Below are 20,423 nucleotides of genomic sequence, written 5' to 3' on the forward strand. Positions count from 1 at the left end.
ATGTAAGGTCACACTGTGTGTGTGTGTGTGTGTGTGTGTGTGTGTGTGTGTGTGTGTGTGTGTGTGTGTGTGTGTGTGCGTGTGCGTGTGCGTGTGCGTGTGCGTGTGCGTGTGCGTGTGCGTGTGCGCGCGCGCGTGCGTGCGTGCGCGTGGCAAAGCAGCTTGCAACATACTGTTCAGTCTCCTCCATTATAGGCAGTCGGTCTATTTGGAGGAGAAGGTGCTTTTTGTACCCATGATTTACATTACTTTCGGTGTTGTTAATAATATGACAGACTGAAGTGACCAATTTTTGCTGTGAATAAGTTCATGTGTTGCCTACTGTATATTCTGTACATTTAGGGCTTGTTTGGACTCCAGCACTGAGACACGTGATGTTTCGAGTGCGTAGTATATCAGAAGCAACTGAAAATATTTGTGCCCTTGATAATGTATTTTATAAATGTGGACTCAAATAAAGAAATCGAAATGTGTGTGTGTGTGTGTCAGTGTGGACAGGATCCAGCTGGTGGTGTGTTCGTCGTGCGTGGACACTGAGGGCAAGGCGAGGCTCTCTCAGGCTCTGCTTCCTCTGGGAGGGAAACTGGTCAACAGCTGGACAGACCTGTGCACGCACCTGGTCATGCCCACGCTCAAGGTCACCATCAAGGTCAGTGACCTTACCGGACCACCCACTGTCTGTCTCTGTCAGTTACCTTACCGGACCACCCACTGTCTGTCTCTGTCAGTTACCAGACCACCCACTGTCTGTCACTGTCAGTTACCGGACCACCCACTGTCTGTCTCTGTCAGTTACCTTACCGGACCACCCACTGTCTGTCTCTGTCAGTTACCAGACCACCCACTGTCTGTCACTGTCAGTTACCGGACCACCCACTGTCTGTCTCTGTCAGTTACCAGACCACCCACTGTCTGTCACTGTCAGTTACCAGACCACCCACTGTCTGTCTCTGTCAGTTACCAGACCACCCACTGTCTGTCTCTGTCTGTTACCAGACCACCCACTGTCTGTCTCTGTCAGTTACCAGACCACCCACTGTCTGTCTCTGTCTGTTACCAGACCACCCACTGTCTGTCTCTGTCTGTTACCAGACCACCCACTGTCTGTCACGGTCAGTTACCTTACCAGACCACCGTCTGTCTGTCTCTGTCAGTTACCTTACCAGACCACCCACTGTCTGTCTCTGTCAGTTACCAGACCACCCTCTGTCTGTCTCTGTCAGTTACCAGACCACCCTCTGTCTGTCTCTGTCAGTTACCGGACCACCCTCTGTCTGTCTCTGTCTGTTACCAGACCACCCTCTGTCTGTCTCTGTCTGTTACCAGACCACCCTCTGTCTGTCTCTGTCAGTTACCAGACCACCCTCTGTCTGTCTCTGTCAGTTACCAGACCACCCTCTGTCTGTCTCTGTCTGTTACCAGACCACCCACTGTCTGTCTCTGTCTGTTACCTTACCACCCACTGTCTGTCTCTGTCTGCATGCGTCTAAGCCAGTTGTTTTCAACCTTTTTTTTATGTCAAGGTACATTATTTATTATTTATGGGCCTCTCGGACCCATTTGAGCCACAGGCCACCGTTTGATGACATTTAGCCTCTCAGACCCATCTGAGCCACGGACCACCATCTGATGACATTTAGCCTCTCAGACCCATCTGAGCCACGGACCACCATCTGATGATATTTAGCCTCTCAGACCCATCTGAGCCACGGACCACCATCTGATGACATTTAGCCTCTCAGACCCATCTGAGCCACGGACCACCATTTGATGACATTTAGCCTCTCAGACCCATCTGAGCCACGGACCACCATCTGATGACATTTAGCCTCTCAGACCCATTTGAGTCACGGAACCACCATTTGATGACATTTAGCCTCTCAGACCCATCTGAGCCACGGACCACCATTTGATGACATTTAGCCTCTCAGACCCATCTGAGCCACGGACCACCATTTGATGACATTTAGGCCCTTTCTGAAACCAGTCCCTTGACTTGAAGTGCTCTCGGGAGGTTCCCTGGTCAGGAAGTGCCCCTCCAGCTGAATCCAGTTCCCTTGATTAGGGTGCTGGGTATAAAAAACTGTTTGGAAATACACTCGCCCTCCTTGTGCAGAAACAGGAAACAGACACCATTCGTTGCCATGGTTACCATCATGCAATTGTGTTACCTGTTATTTTGTTTGTACAGTTATATTGCATTGCATCGTGTATGTTTGTGGATTTCATTAATATGGAAAAAGGAAATACAGCGTGACTGTCAAAAATGACATGTCAGGAGTTTATTTATCATTTATTTGTGGTGGTTCTTACATTTGTAGGTCGCGGTTTCCATGCGGACAGAGAGCAGGGCTGCACAAGGCAATGGAGTCTAGATCGGCACAGACTCGCTGTTGAGGGCTTTATAAGACACTTCCACTCAAGGCTGCTTGGTTTCGGACAACACTTAATACGGCGCAGCCTCGCGTGAACGCGCATATCGAGGGCAAGTGTGTAGGGCGAGTGGCGAGGAGCTGGTTTCAGAAAGGGGGTACGCCTCTCAGACCCATTTGAGCCACGGAACCACCATTTGATGACATTTAGCCTCTCAGACCCATCTGAGCCACGGACCACCATCTGATGACATTTAGCCTCTCAGACCCATCTGAGCCACGGACCACCATCTGATGACATTTAGCCTCTCAGACCCATCTGAGCCACGGACCACCATTTGATGACATTTAGCCTCTCAGACCCATTTGAGCCACGGAACCACCATTTGATGACATTTAGCCTCTCAGACCCATCTGAGCCACGGACCACCATCTGATGACATTTAGCCTCTCAGACCCATCTGAGCCACGGAACCACCATTTGATGACATTTAGCCTCTCGGACCCAAAACACAATTTCTTTGTTATCGGCGGATAGGATTTGGACACAATTCCATGCTGCATTGATGTTGGTACCATTACTAATGGTCCATTAGGAGAGATAACAGGCACACGTTGATTCATTGTGTAGACTTCTTGTAAATTAACTTAATTTACAATGAATAATAAATGCTAATATAAATCTATGCTCCCTTCATTTCAGACCATAAGCGCTCTCCTGAGCTGTCGACCAATCATCACGGAGGACTTCATCAGCGTGCTGAGCGCAGCTGTGCAGCAGAAGACTGCAGTCCCTGACGCAGACAGGTACGCAGACAGACTGCAGTCCCTGACGCAGACAGGTACGCAGACAGACTGCAGTCCCTGACGCAGACAGGTAACGCAGACAGACTGCAGTCCCTGACGCAGACAGGTAACGCAGACAGACTGCAGTCCCTGACGCAGACAGGTACGCAGACAGACTGCAGTCCCTGACGCAGACGGATGCTTGCGGAACTCGACTCCGTCTCGTTCCTGACCTCCATCCCTGTCGTGGCAATAATCACGTTAACCCCTTAAAGGACCACTTCACCACTTTTCAACCTATACTTCATATAATAGGTCCTCACTAATAATCATGAAAAAATGGCGAATTTTTTTCCTACTCAGTCTGTGTCTCATAGGAGGGCTGTGGGCAGTTCAGAAACCAGTCTGTGTCTCATAGGAGGGCTGTGGGCAGTTCAGAAACCAGTCTGTGTCTCATAGGAGGGCTGTGGGCAGTTCAGAAACCAGTCTGTGTCTCATAGGAGGGCTGTGGGCAGTTCAGAAACCAGTCTGTGTCTCATAGGAGGGCTGTGGGCAGTTCAGAAACCAGTCTGTGTCTCATAGGAGGGCTGTGGGCAGTTCAGAAACCAGTCTGTCTCATAGGAGGGCTGTGGGCAGTTCAGAAACCGTCTTCCAGTGACATCATCGATGGGGATTAGAAGCTAATAGAAACTGCAGGCTTTCTAGTCCTGAAAAGTTGCAATGCGAAAATGGAAGCCATCGTTCTCACGATAATGAAAATCTAAAAAGAATTGTAAAAAAATCTTGTTTAAATAATAATCTGCCTAATGATGATGTCACTGGAAGACGGTTTCTAAACTGCCCACAGCCCTCCTATGAGACACGGACTGAGTAGAAAAAAATCGTGCCATTTTATCATGATTATTAGTGAGGACCTATTATTTGAAGATAGGTTGAAAAGTGGTGAAGTGGTCCTTTAACACCCTCTGGTGTAATATTGCTTAACTGTGTCTGTATGTCGGTTTGAAAGGCTGGGGCTTTTAACTGATCGCAGTAATTACAACCACCTGGTGACATCATTATGGGATGTCGATGTTGTAGCTGCCGGGAAGCATTAATGTCTGTTGTTGTTGTTGTTGTTGTTGTTGTTGTCAGTTTCATCCCAGAGCTGGACGAGCCCAGCCTGGACCGAGACGTGGTGGTCCTCACGACCCAGGAAGAACGCAGGCGGCTGTTTGACGGGAAAACCTTCGTCTTCCTCAGCAACAAACAGGTCTGTTAACCTTCGTCTTCCTCAGCAACAAACAGGTCTGTTAACCTTCGTCCTCCTCAGCAACAAACAGGTCTGTTAACCTTCGTCTTCCTCAGCAACAAACAGGTCTGTTAACCTTCGTCTTCCTCAGCAACAAACAGGTCTGTTAACCTTCGTCTTCCTCAGCAACAAACAGGTCTGTTAACCTTCGTCCTCCTCAGCAACAAACAGGTCTGTTAACCTTCGTCTTCCTCAGCAACAAACAGGTCTGTTAACCTTCGTCCTCCTCAGCAACAAACAGGTCTGTTAACCTTCGTCTTCCTCAGCAACAAACAGGTCTGTTAACCTTCGTCTTCCTCAGCAACAAACAGGTCTGTTAACCTTCGTCCTCCTCAGCAACAAACAGGTCTGTTAACCTTCGTCTTCCTCAGCAACAAACAGGTCTGTTAACCTTCGTCTTCCTCAGCAACAAACAGGTCTGTTAACCTTCGTCCTCCTCAGCAACAAACAGGTCTGTTAACCTTCGTCTTCCTCAGCAACAAACAGGTCTGTTAACCTTCGTCTTCCTCAGCAACAAACAGGTCTGTTAACCTTCGTCTTCCTCATCAACAAACAGGTCTGTTAACCTTCGTCTTCCTCATCAACAAACAGGTCTGTTAACCTTCGTCCTCCTCAGCAACAAACAGGTCCGATAGGGGAATCGGTACCAGAGCAACAACTGGAGGAGACTGAGAAGTGCCGCACCGGCAAACAACATTGGGCCAAAATGTCCTCTCAGTACAGGGCAGTGTAGCATCATGGAATGGCCTTCCTCTGTGTATAAGGGACTGTGTAGCATCATGGAATGGCCTTCCTCTGTGTATAAGGGACTGTGTAGCATCATGGAATGGCCTTCCTCTGCGTATAAGGGACTGTGTAGCATCATGGAATGGCCTTCCTCTGCGTATAAGGGACTGTAGCATCATGGAATGGCCTTCCTCTGCGTATAAGGGACTGTAGCATCATGGAATGGCCTTCCTCTGCGTATAAGGGACTGTGTAGCATCATGGAATGGCCTTCCTCTGAGTATAAGGGACTGTGTAGCATCATGGAATGGCCTTCCTCTGCGTATAAGGGACTGTGTAGCATCATGGAATGGCCTTCCTCTGCGTATAAGGGACTGTGTAGCATCATGGAATGGCCTTATCCTCTGAGTATAAGGGACTGTGTAGCATCATGGAATGGCCTTCCTCTGCGTATAAGGGACTGTGTAGCATCATGGAATGGCCTTATCCTCTGCGTATAAGGGACTGTGTAGCATCATGGAATGGCCTTCCTCTGCATCATGGAATGGCCTTCCTCTGCGTATAAGGGACTGTAGCATCATGGAATGGCCTTCCTCTGCGTATAAGGGACTGTGTAGCATCATGGAATGGCCTTCCTCTGCGTATAAGGGACTGTGTAGCATCATGGAATGGCCTTCCTCTGTGTATAAGGGGCTGTGTAGCATCATGGAATGGCCTTCCTCTGCGTATAAGGGACTGTGTAGCATCATGGAATGGCCTTCCTCTGCGTATAAGGGACTGTGTAGCATCATGGAATGGCCTTCCTCTGCGTATAAGGGACTGTGTAGCATCATGGAATGGCCTTCCTCTGCGTATAAGGGACTGTGTAGCATCATGGAATGGCCTTCCTCTGCGTATAAGGGACTGTGTAGCATCATGGAATGGCCTTCCTCTGCGTATAAGGGACTGTGTAGCATCATGGAATGGCCTTCCTCTGCGTATAAGGGACTGTGTAGCATCATGGAATGGCCTTCCTCTGCGTATAAGGGACTGTGTAGCATCATGGAATGGCCTTATCCTCTGAGTATAAGGGACTGTGTAGCATCATGGAATGGCCTTCCTCTGCGTATAAGGGACTGTGTAGCATCATGGAATGGCCTTCCTCTGTGTATAAGGGGCTGTGTAGCATCATGGAATGGCCTGGATAATATAAATAATTGATTTAAATATTTGTTTAAATCTCTATATGGGGAAAAATGAGTGGCCAATTTTTCAGTGGGTCCAGAAAAACCACGCCCACTGACCTATAGGGCTCTTCAGTCACGAAGTGGCCTCATCATCATCATCATCATCATCATCATCATATAGTACTTTATCGTCTCGTTTCGCGACCCAGCGGCTTTGTATGCAACACATATAGAGCGTCGCAGTCTCCGCCCCCTTTCATGACTGGGCCAGGCCCAATGCATTTTCCCCATAGACATTTCAAAAAGTATTTATTTAAAGACCTTTTAAGCGTCGTACGAAGCGGCTCACACAAAGGGAGAAAAGTGTTTTTCAACAAACGGACAAGTGGTCACTACAGCTAGTATTCATGGTTTATTGTGTCTGTTGTCCTCCACAGCTCTAGTATTCATGGTTTATTGTATCTGTTGTCCTCCACAGCTCTAGATTCATGGTTTATTGTGTCTGTTGTCCTCCACAGCTCTAGTATTCATGGTTTATTGTGTCTGTTGTCCTCCACAGCTCTAGTATTCATGGTTTATTGTGTCTGTTGTCCTCCACAGCTCTAGTATTCATGGTTTATTGTGTCTGTTGTCCTCCACAGCTCTAGTATTCATGGTTTATTGTGTCTGTTGTCCTCCACAGCTCTAGTATTCATGGTTTATTGTGTCTGTTGTCCTCCACAGCTCTAGTATTCATGGTTTATTGTGTCTGTTGTCCTCCACAGCTCTAGTATTCATGGTTTATTGTGTCTGTTGTCCTCCACAGCTCTAGTATTCATGGTTTATTGTGTCTGTTGTCCTCCACAGCTCTAGTATTCATGGTTTATTGTGTCTGTTGTCCTCCACAGCTCTAGTATTCATGGTTTATTGTGTCTGTTGTCCTCCACAGCTCTAGTATTCATGGTTTATTGTGTCTGTTGTCCTCCACAGCTCTAGTATTCATGGTTTATTGTATCTGTTGTCCTCCACAGCTCTAGTATTCATGGTTTATTGTATCTGTTGTCCTCCACAGCTCTAGTATTCATGGTTTATTGTATCTGTTGTCCTCCACAGCTCTAGTATTCATGGTTTATTGTGTCTGTTGTCCTCCACAGCTCTAGTATTCATGGTTTATTGTGTCTGTTGTCCTCCACAGCTCTAGTATTCATGGTTTATTGTGTCTGCTGTCCTCCACAGCTCTAGTATTCATGGTTTATTGTATCTGTTGTCCTCCACAGCTCTAGTATTCATGGTTTATTGTGTCTGTTGTCCTCCACAGCTCTAGTATTCATGGTTTATTGTGTCTGTTGTCCTCCACAGCTCAAGCGCCTCAGTGCGGCGGTGGCGTTGGGAGGCGGCCGCAGCCAGCTGCTGGGCGAGGGCAGTCTGCCCCTCCCGCTGCTGCAGTCTCCGCAGAGCTGCGTGGTGGACGTGGTCAGCGGGAACTCCCAGGCCTCCCTGCTGCCCTCGTCCACCGTGGACTGGGCCCGGGCGGTCAGGACCAGTCTGCACCAGTACGTATCACACACCCACTGGACCCCCCCGTGTTGGTGTTTTAACCCATTTAGGCCCGACGTCGACATTTATTAACCCATTCTGACCTGAGATCAGATTCATACGAGGTTTCCGCCGGACACACACTGGTCTGATTAACCCCATTCTGACCTGAGATCAGATTCTAAAAATGTCAGTCGCTCTTCGATTTTTCAAAAATAGCAGATCTACAAGCTCGTATCGCGCCACTCGGTGGCGCGATATGAGCTTGTAGATCTGCTATTTTTAAATAGCTAAAGCATAACATGATGCCGACACCAAAATGGGTGCCCGTTCAGAATGGGTTAAATGTCTTCTAGATCCTGACAGTTTTCTGTCAGGATTTGCGACACATTTTCATTTCATCTGCTTTTCTTTTTTCAAAAACAGCAGACCTACAAGCTCGTGGCGCGCTATGAGCTATTTTTAATGACAGATGTAGTCACTAAGACCACAAATGTCCCAAGAAACTAGCTAGCCTAGCCACCGAGTTTGCTAGCGCTCTGGGAAGCGGCTGAATTCTTTGTTTTGATTCGGTGGTGAACGGTGCTGGTTTGACCCACGGCTAGAAGGCTGTTTCAGCCAATCAGATTGCTTCCTCGAAACGACCTGTTGTAGAATCATTCTATAACTTGGAGCATTGATCGTACTTAACGCTCTTTCTGCTCCTTCTCTGCCGCGACACAGGAAAGGCCTTCGCTTGATCCCGGAGTCAGAGATCGGCCTGGCGGCCATTTATATCTGCTGTGACAAATACTGCAACCCCTCCTCCTCCATCACAGACACAGGTATTCAGTCCAGCCAGTTGCATGGTGATCATTGATGAGAGATCAATGAGAAAGCAATAAAATCAATCAAAATCGATTGCAGATCATCATTTTTCTCATTGATTTAATTTCTTTCTCTCTCTCTCTCTCTCTCTCTCTTTTCAGCGGGGGTTTCAGACACCGGTCAAAGTAGTTCGACCTCCAGTAGAATTCCTTCCGCCACACTTTCCCAGAATGCAGTGGAGGAGACGGTGTTGCCGGCGGGAGAAAGTCTGAACATCACGGCATACGCAGTCAACACGGAGCCCTCACAAAGGTACACACTACAGTCAACACACTAGAGCCCTCACAAAGGTACACACTACAGTCAACACACTAGAGCCCTCACAAAGGTACACACTACAGTCAACACACTAGAGCCCTCACAAAGGTACACACTACAGTCAACACACTAGAGCCCTCACAAAGGTACACACTACAGTCAACACACTAGAGCCCTCACAAAGGTACTACACACTACAGTCAACACACTAGAGCCCTCACAAAGGTACACACTACAGTCAACACACTAGAGCCCTCACAAAGGTACACACTACAGTCAACACACTAGAGCCCTCACAAAGGTACACACTACAGTCAACACACTAGAGCCCTCACAAAGGTACACACTACAGTCAACACACTAGAGCCCTCACAAAGGTACACACTACAGTCAACACACTAGAGCCCTCACAAAGGTACTACACACTACAGTCAACACACTAGAGCCCTCACAAAGGTACACACTACAGTCAACACACTAGAGCCCTCACAAAGGTACACACTACAGTCAACACACTAGAGCCCTCACAAAGGTACTACACACTACAGTCAACACACTAGAGCCCTCACAAAGGTACACACTACAGTCAACACACTAGAGCCCTCACAAAGGTACACACTACAGTCAACACACTAGAGCCCTCACAAAGGTACACACTACAGTCAACACACTAGAGCCCTCACAAAGGTACACACTACAGTCAACACACTAGAGCCCTCACAAAGGTACTACACACTACAGTCAACACACTAGAGCCCTCACAAAGGTACTACACACTACAGTCAACACACTAGAGCCCTCACAAAGGTACACACTACAGTCAACACACTAGAGCCCTCACAAAGGTACTACACACTACAGTCAACACACTAGAGCCCTCACAAAGGTTAGACCCTCCAGAAAAGCGCGGGCAAAAATCCTTGATTAAGCGGGCCAAAATCCTTGATTTTGCGGGCCAAAATCCTTGATTATGCGATTAAATATGCGGGGTTTTTCTGCGCTTTTATGCGGTGAAATTGCGGGAAGTTGCGAAATATGCGGGACATAGCGGAATATGCGGGACATAGCGGAATATGCGAGAAGTTGCGGAATATGCGGGAAGTTGCGATTATGCGGAATATGCGGTAAATTGCGGAATATGCGGGAAGTTGTGGAATATGCGGGAAGTTGCGGAATATGCGGACAGTTGCGATTATGCGGAATATGCGGTAAATTGCGGAATATGCGGAACGTTGTGGAATATGCGGAAAGTTGCGGAATATGCGGACAGTTGCGATTATGCGGAATATGCGGTAAATTGCGGAATATGCGGAACGTTGTGGAATATGCGGAAAGTTGCGGAATATGCGGACAGTTGCGATTATGCGAAAAATATTCAGGAACTGGAAAAAAGATGATTCTTCTCTGTTTGCTGTTAGGCTACTACTGAATGAACAGGAGACATTAAAGCATAGTAAAAGCAAGCTACATCAGATTCAGTTTTTTATTTTCTCAACTTAAATCTTAGACTGTATTGTTACAAAACAAAAGTGCAATGTCTTACAACTCGGTTGTACGTAAAGTGCTCAAGTTGTATGCAGTCATTTTCCTGAGTTACAACAAACTTAAAACAAATTTAAAACAAAATTAAAATAACCTTAATAAAAGTGAGGTAGAACAATATTTTCAAAGACACACCGTTGAAACTGAGCACGTAACTGTTGAAAATCACAGGATCCAAACATCCAAAATCACAGGATAACAGCTCTTGGAAAAAACAGATCTCTCAATGAGGCAAACATACTTTTAATTGCTGTTGGGAAGAAACCTCATATCCATGTTCGTCACCGCTATACCCCTTATGCCTTATCCCAAAACTTCTTTGCCTTTTTTTTTTTTTACTATTTTGAAAAACATTTTTGAATAGTTCAACTAGCCAATCTACATTGACACGACACGTTGTGAGCTTGTAGACTGGCCATTTTAACTATTCAAAAATGTTTTGCAAAATAGTAAGTTTAGGGGCGACGAAAATGGAGCCCTTCATGTTTTTTCCCCATAAGTGAAGGCAGTACTATGTCACACAAGAGTGTCATACAGAAGTAGTAGTGCAAATAGACCAGCATGTCACATTGGGACATGTGAGCTTGTAGATAAGTCAATTTTCACTACTAGTGTATGACACTCTTGTGTAACATAGTAGAGGCATAATTTATGGGGGGAAATAAAACATGAAAAGTTTAAACATGGATAGTAGTGAAAATCAAAAAAATAAAATACAAGCATGTCGCATTGTGACATGTTGTGACCTTGTAGATTGGCTATTTCCACCATTTTAAAATGTTTTAAAATAATAAAGAATAAACGGTTTAGGACATAAGTTCCGACCCGACAGCAATGACATAAGAAAATGTGATCATTTTTGTAATGGTTATAAACCTTAGTTAACACAATAATACTGTATTATTTGCTACAAAACAAAAGGTGCAATCTACAACTTTGTTGTAGTAAAACTTAAGGTGCTCAAGTTGTATGACTAGGTCATTTTCAAACACAGTGGACTCATTTAATGCAGGATTTTTTTCCGACTGCATAGTCTGGTCTGTCACTGTCCAAATAAATCAATCTTCCTGCATCCCCTCTCCCTCAACATCTATGTCCTCCCACTCCTCCAAATCCTCCCGCTCTGCCTCCTTTCCCTTCGCCCTCTCCTCCCTCTCAAACGCTCCACTGAGGATGCGTTGATTATGGCACAAGAAGACCAACGCTTTTAGGTTGTTGTTGGTCGTTGACCTCCTTCTGTTTGACAACACTAGCTTATAGATGCTGTTACTCCGTTCAGCATCAGCTGAATTGGAGACAGCATCCTTGTACCTGCGGGCTAAGCTGGACAGCACAGGAAGTCTCTCCTGTAGGCCATCCCAGAACACATCCAAATCCACCACACCAGAAGCTGAAGCTCTGAGTGCTGCTGGACCCAGGGTTGTGAAATAAGAATCAAATTCATCTCTTGGCACATGACTGAAACCTGGAATGGCCTTGTAGCTTTCTACAGAGTCATCTAGGAATGCGATGTGACGAGGATCAAACACCCTGACCTCCTTGAGAAATTCTATGGCTGGCTGGCCATCTGACATGTACTTGGTGAGCTTATCTTCAGCATTGACGTATGCCTCGCCAACTGTGCCGAGGATCTCGGTCTTCGTGTGGTGTGGTAGGTCAAACTCCTCGAAGTATTCAGCACATATGTCATACTGCAGCTCTTTGTTGGCAGCAATGACCACCTGCAGATCCTCCAGATAATTGAAGATCTTTATGGTCACTGGGCGTCTGCTCTCGAAGATGTCTAGTAGATTGAGGATGGGTTTGCACTTGTCAGCCATGATATTGATCTGCACATTCAGGGACGGAACCAGGTTTGGGTCTTGAAGCATGTCATGGAGTCTCTCCACAGACGGTGGTACACTTCTGCCACACACCTGTGAATGAAAAACACAGAAAGAAAAGAGAAATAATGTGATTAGGTCAAACAGTTAAGTGTTATATATATATATTACTACGGTTTTATTTTGATATAATTAACTAATTTATGCTTGTGCATGATTGATAATGATAATTTATTTATTTGTTTATACATTATATATACAAATGTGTGTAGGTGTAAGGGGCATGATTGGTGGAGAAGGGGACAATTACTGTTAAGTGAAGTTGTACTTTACTTTTTACCTGTTTCTCCATCTCAATGAACTCCTTGTACAGTCCAAAGTACCCTCTGTGGTATTGTACGGCAAAGAACCAAGAGTTCCAACGTGTTGCACAGGGGTTTGGAGGCATGGTCACCCTTTTTCCTGGCAGCTTGTTTGTCATGAAGGAGAGATATCTTCTCTTGCGTGATCCAGCATTGAAGAACATCTGGGAGAAACTCATCATGAAGCTATTCAACTGAACAAAAGGTTTGCGGAAGGCGTTGCCGATGAGGTTCATTATGTGTGCCATGCACGTGATGTGCAGTGAGTTGGGGTACAGCGCATGAAGAGCAGCTTTGAATGCCTTCTTCATGTATGCCGCATTATCTGTGTCAAACACAATCACATCCTCATTTTTAATGCTGTATTCTTGTAGGCAATTTACAACAGCTACAGATACAGTGGAATGATTGCACTGCTCAAGGAACACTGTGTCTGCAAGGTAAGCCAAGATCCGACCAGAATCATCCTTCTCTAGTGGTGCAAGCAGGATGTTCAACACGCATCTCCCCTCTACATCTGGAGTCTCATCGAAGATCACAGCAACAGGTTTTCCTGCAAGAAGTGTCTTCAACTCTTCTTTTTCCTTCTCATATACGGCTCCCAAGTGTTTCTCTTGCAGCTGGTGAAATCCTGGAATCGCTCCACCATTTATTACCCTTTCATTCAGGAATTTCCTCATTGTAGGGTGGTCACTCTTAGACAAGGGTATGTTCACTGCAGTGCAGGTGGTGACCCAGGTCTCACATAGCTAAAGAAAAGAAAAAATATATATATATTTATTACTATTGGGCTGTCTTATTTACACACACACACACACACACACACACACACACACACACACACACACACACACACACACACACACACACACACACACACACACACACACACACCTATGAGCATTTAATTTAATCATTAGGCTATTTTCATTATTTGGCACGTATGCACACACAGCTATATGACTGTTAAATCACTTGACTTTGTCCCATACAGTTTTACTAAGAGCATTTATTTTAATCATTAGGTATTTATTAATTTATTTCTGACACGCGCTTCTCTGACGCACGCACGCACACACACACACACACACACACACACACACACACACACACACACACACACACACACACACTCTTCCCCGTCTCTCATTCAATCTAACCAGCTCAAACGCTACTCACCTCATTTCGTGTTTCCCTTGCAATGGTTTTTGAGGTCGATGCCTCGGTGAACGTCACTTGTTTGGAGACAACTTTGTCTGCAGCAGCAGCAAGCATTTTGGCATGTTTAGCGCTAGCGAAATGGTTCGACACCGTTGATTTGCGTAAGTGCTCCAAAACGCAGTTGCACGGGGTGCAAAACAATTTCCCCCCACTCTCATGCAATACCCCTGGGTATTGCTTTGCCCGGTCTCGGGCTGAAATGTGTGTTGGTAAGTGGGATTTATTAGCCTTTTTCATTGTTTCTCTCGTCCGAGTTCCACTGACTATTCTTCCATCCAGATGCTGTTGTGTTGTTGTTTTACTATGATGAACGCGCGATCCGGTGACGTAGCGCGTCGCACGTGAATCACATCACCACTTCGCTCAAGTTAAACTTTTTTTCCTTTTATGCGAAAATATGCGGAAATTGTGAAATCAAGCGAGCCCCGCATCATTCGCATATTCAGCGCGGACATATGCGATTATGCGAAATATGCGCCCTTTTAGAAATAAATGGATCCCCGCGTAATCAGCGCAATTTGGCTGATTATGCAATGAATTATGCGATCGCGTAATCGCGTTTTTCTGGAGGGTGTAAAAGGTACTACACACTACAGTCAACACACTAGAGCCCTCACAAAGGTACACACTACAGTCAACACACTAGAGCCCTCACAAAGGTACACACTACAGTCAACACACTAGAGCCCTCACAAAGGTACTACACACTACAGTCAACACACTAGAGCCCTCACAAAGGTACTACACACTACAGTCAACACACTAGAGCCCTCACAAAGGTACTACACACTACAGTCAACACACTAGAGCCCTCACAAAGGTACTACACACTACAGTCAACACACTAGAGCCCTCACAAAGGTACTACACACTACAGTCAACACACTAGAGCCCTCACAAAGGTACACACTACAGTCAACACACTAGAGCCCTCACAAAGGTACACACTACAGTCAACACACTAGAGCCCTCACAAAGGTACTACACACTACAGTCAACACACTAGAGCCCTCACAAAGGTACACACTACAGTCAACACACTAGAGCCCTCACAAAGGTACACACTACAGTCAACACACTAGAGCCCTCACAAAGGTACACACTACAGTCAACACACTAGAGCCCTCACAAAGGTACACACTACAGTCAACACACTAGAGCCCTCACAAAGGTACTACACACTACAGTCAACACACTAGAGCCCTCACAAAGGTACACACTACAGTCAACACACTAGAGCCCTCACAAAGGTACTACACACTACAGTCAACACACTAGAGCCCTCACAAAGGTACTACACACTACAGTCAACACACTAGAGCCCTCACAAAGGTACTACACACTACAGTCAACACACTAGAGCCCTCACAAAGGTACTACACACTACAGTCAACACACTAGAGCCCTCACAAAGGTACTACACACTACAGTCAACACACTAGAGCCCTCACAAAGGTACACACTACAGTCAACACACTAGAGCCCTCACAAAGGTACTACACACTACAGTCAACACACTAGAGCCCTCACAAAGGTACACACTACAGTCAACACACTAGAGCCCTCACAAAGGTACACACTACAGTCAACACACTAGAGCCCTCACAAAGGTACACACTACAGTCAACACACTAGAGCCCTCACAAAGGTACACACTACAGTCAACACACTAGAGCCCTCACAAATGTACTACACACTACAGTCAACACACTAGAGCCCTCACAAAGGTACACACTACAGTCAACACACTAGAGCCCTCACAAATGTACTACACACTACAGTCAACACACTAGAGCCCTCACAAAGGTACACACTACAGTCAACACACTAGAGCCCTCACAAAGGTACACACTACAGTCAACACACTAGAGCCCTCACAAAGGTACACACTACAGTCAACACACTAGAGCCCTCACAAAGATACTACACACTACAGTCAACACACTAGAGCCCTCACAAAGGTACTACACACTACAGTCAACACACTAGAGCCCTCACAAAGGTACACACTACAGTCAACACACTAGAGCCCTCACAAAGGTACACACTACAGTCAGCACACTAGAGCCCTCACAAAGGTACACACTACAGTCAACACACTAGAGCCCTCACAAAGGTACTACACACTACAGTCAACACACTAGAGCCCTCACAAAGGTACTACACTACAGTCAACACACTAGAGCCCTCACAAAGATACTACACACTACAGTCAACACACTAGAGCCCTCACAAAGGTACTACACACTACAGTCAACACACTAGAGCCCTCACAAAGGTACTACACACTACAGTCAACACACTAGAGCCCTCACAAAGGTACACACTACAGTCAACACACTAGAGCCCTCACAAAGGTACACACTACAGTCAGCACACTAGAGCCCTCACAAAGGTACACACTACAGTCAACACACTAGAGCCCTCACAAAGGTACACACTACAGTCAACACACTAGAGCCCTCACAAAGGTACACACTACAGTCAACACACTAGAGCCCTCACAAAGGTACACACTACAGTCAACACACTAGAGCCCTCACAAAGGTACACACTACAGTCAACACACTAGAGCCCTCACAAAGGTACTACACACTACAGTCAACACACTAGAGCCCTCACAAAGGTACACACTACAGTCAACACACTAGAGCCCTCACAAAGGTACTACACACTACAGTCAACACACTAGAGCCCTCACAAAGGTACACACTACAGTCAACACACTAGAGCCCTCACAAAGGTACACACTACAGTCAACACACTAGAGCCCTCACAAAGGTACACACTACAGTCAACACACTAGAACCCTCACAAAGGTACACACTACAGTCAACACACTAGAGCCCTCACAAAGGTACTACACACTACAGTCAACACACTAGAGCCCTCACAAAGGTACTACACACTACAGTCAACACACTAGAGCCCTCACAAAGGTACACACTACAGTCAACACACTAGAGCCCTCACAAAGGTACTACACACTACAGTCAACACACTAGAGCCCTCACAAAGGTACACACTACAGTCAACACACTAGAGCCCTCACAAAGGTACTACACACTACAGTCAACACACTAGAGCCCTCACAAAGGTACTACACACTACAGTCAACACACTAGAGCCCTCACAAAGGTACTACACACTACAGTCAGCACACTAGAGCCCTCACAAAGGTACACACTACAGTCAACACACTAGAGCCCTCACAAAGGTACACACTACAGTCAACACACTAGAGCCCTCACAAAGGTACTACACACTACAGTCAACACACTAGAGCCCTCACAAAGGTACTACACACTACAGTCAACACAGAGCCCTCACAAAGGTACACACTACAGTCAACACACTAGAGCCCTCACAAAGGTACACACTACAGTCAACACACTAGAGCCCTCACAAAGGTACTACACACTACAGTCAACACACTAGAGCCCTCACAAAGGTACACACTACAGTCAACACACTAGAGCCCTCACAAAGGTACACACTACAGTCAACACACTAGAGCCCTCACAAAGGTACACACTACAGTCAACACACTAGAGCCCTCACAAAGGTACACACTACAGTCAACACACTAGAGCCCTCACAAAGGTACACACTACAGTCAACACACAGAGCCCTCACAAAGGTACTACACACTACAGTCAACACACTAGAGCCCTCACAAAGGTACACACTACAGTCAACACACTAGAGCCCTCACAAAGGTACTACACACTACAGTCAACACACTAGAGCCCTCACAAAGGTACTACACACTACAGTCAACACACTAGAGCCCTCACAAAGGTACTACACACTACAGTCAACACACTAGAGCCCTCACAAAGGTACACACTACAGTCAACACACTAGAGCCCTCACAAAGGTACACACTACAGTCAACACACTAGAGCCCTCACAAAGGTACTACACACTACAGTCAACACACTAGAGCCCTCACAAAGGTACACACTACAGTCAACACACTAGAGCCCTCACAAAGGTACTACACACTACAGTCAACACACTAGAGCCCTCACAAAGGTACACACTACAGTCAACACACTAGAGCCCTCACAAAGGTACACACTACAGTCAACACACTAGAGCCCTCACAAAGGTACACACTACAGTCAACACACTAGAGCCCTCACAAAGGTACACACTACAGTCAACACACTAGAGCCCTCACAAAGGTACACACTACAGTCAACACACTAGAGCCCTCACAAAGGTACACACTAGAGCCCTCACAAAGGTACACACTACAGTCAACACACTAGAGCCCTCACAAAGGTACACACTACAGTCAACACACTAGAGCCCTCACAAAGGTACTACACACTACAGTCAGCACACTAGAGCCCTCACAAAGGTACTACACACTACAGTCAACACACTAGAGCCCTCACAAAGGTACTACACACTACAGTCAACACACTAGAGCCCTCACAAAGGTACTACACACTACAGTCAACACACTAGAGCCCTCACAAAGGTACACACTACAGTCAACACACTAGAGCCCTCACAAAGGTACACACTACAGTCAACACACTAGAGCCCTCACAAAGATACTACACACTACAGTCAACACACTAGAGCCCTCACAAAGGTACACACTACAGTCAACACACTAGAGCCCTCACAAAGATACTACACACTACAGTCAACACACTAGAGCCCTCACAAAGGTACACACTACAGTCAACACACTAGAGCCCTCACAAAGGTACTACACACTACAGTCAACACACTAGAGCCCTCACAAAGGTACACACTACAGTCAGCACACTAGAGCCCTCACAAAGGTACACACTACAGTCAACACACTAGAGCCCTCACAAAGGTACACACTACAGTCAACACACTAGAGCCCTCACAAAGGTACACACTACAGTCAACACACTAGAGCCCTCACAAAGGTACTACACACTACAGTCAACACACTAGAGCCCTCACAAAGGTACACACTACAGTCAACACACTAGAGCCCTCACAAAGGTACTACACACTACAGTCAACACACTAGAGCCCTCACAAAGGTACACACTACAGTCAACACACTAGAGCCCTCACAAAGGTACTACACACTACAGTCAACACACTAGAGCCCTCACAAAGGTACACACTACAGTCAACACACTAGAGCCCTCACAAAGGTACACACTACAGTCAACACACTAGAGCCCTCACAAAGGTACTACACACTACAGTCAACACACTAGAGCCCTCACAAAGGTACTACACACTACAGTCAACACACTAGAGCCCTCACAAAGGTACACACTACAGTCAACACACTAGAGCCCTCACAAAGGTACTACACACTACAGTCAACACACTAGAGCCCTCACAAAGGTACACACTACAGTCAACACACTAGAGCCCTCACAAAGGTACTACACACTACAGTCAACACACTAGAGCCCTCACAAAGGTACACACTACAGTCAACACACTAGAGCCCTCACAAAGGTACACACTACAGTCAACACACTAGAGCCCTCACAAAGGTACACACTACAGTCAACACACTAGAGCCCTCACAAAGGTACTACACACTACAGTCAACACACTAGAGCCCTCACAAAGGTACTACACACTACAGTCAACACACTAGAGCCCTCACAAAGGTACTACACACTACAGTCAACACACTAGAGCCCTCACAAAGGTACACACTACAGTCAACACACTAGAGCCCTCACAAAGGTACACACTACAGTCAACACACTAGAGCCCTCACAAAGGTACTACACACTACAGTCAACACACTAGAGCCCTCACAAAGGTACTACACACTACAGTCAACACACTAGAGCCCTCACAAAGGTACACACTACAGTCAACACACTAGAGCCCTCACAAAGGTACTACACACTACAGTCAACACACTAGAGCCCTCACAAAGGTACACACTACAGTCAACACACTAGAGCCCTCACAAAGGTACACACTACAGTCAACACACTAGAGCCCTCACAAAGGTACTACACACTACAGTCAACACACTAGAGCCCTCACAAAGGTACTACACACTACAGTCAACACACTAGAGCCCTCACAAAGGTACACACTACAGTCAACACACTAGAGCCCTCACAAAGGTACTACACACTACAGTCAACACACAGAGCCCTCACAAAGGTACTACACACTACAGTCAACACACTAGAGCCCTCACAAAGGTACACACTACAGTCAACACACTAGAGCCCTCACAAAGGTACACACTACAGTCAACACACTAGAGCCCTCACAAAGGTACTACACACTACAGTCAACACACTAGAGCCCTCACAAAGGTACACACTACAGTCAACACACTAGAGCCCTCACAAAGGTACACACTACAGTCAACACACTAGAGCCCTCACAAAGGTACACACTACAGTCAACACACTAGAGCCCTCACAAAGGTACACACTACAGTCAACACACTAGAGCCCTCACAAAGGTACACACTACAGTCAACACACTAGAGCCCTCACAAAGGTA

At 46.3% G+C, this 20,423-nt stretch overlaps 1 protein-coding gene across 1 annotated transcript in view; it reads left to right on the forward strand.

The window, feature by feature from the left end:
• The window catches only part of LOC310856486 (nibrin-like), a 79,038-nt gene that overhangs the window by 8,761 nt on the left and 49,854 nt on the right, over nt 1-20,423 (forward strand). The window contains exons 4-9 of the mRNA XM_083761955.1: nt 490-649; nt 3,076-3,179; nt 4,293-4,410; nt 7,679-7,872; nt 8,579-8,679; nt 8,824-8,974. Coding sequence (XP_083618081.1) covers nt 490-649; nt 3,076-3,179; nt 4,293-4,410; nt 7,679-7,872; nt 8,579-8,679; nt 8,824-8,974 — 828 coding nt within the window. The remainder of the gene's footprint in view (nt 1-489; nt 650-3,075; nt 3,180-4,292; nt 4,411-7,678; nt 7,873-8,578; nt 8,680-8,823; nt 8,975-20,423) is intronic.

The sequence above is a fragment of the Protomyctophum parallelum genome (assembly GCF_964188405.1).
Source record: "Protomyctophum parallelum genome assembly, chromosome: 3".
In the NCBI taxonomy this organism is placed as follows: domain Eukaryota; kingdom Metazoa; phylum Chordata; class Actinopteri; order Myctophiformes; family Myctophidae; genus Protomyctophum; species Protomyctophum parallelum.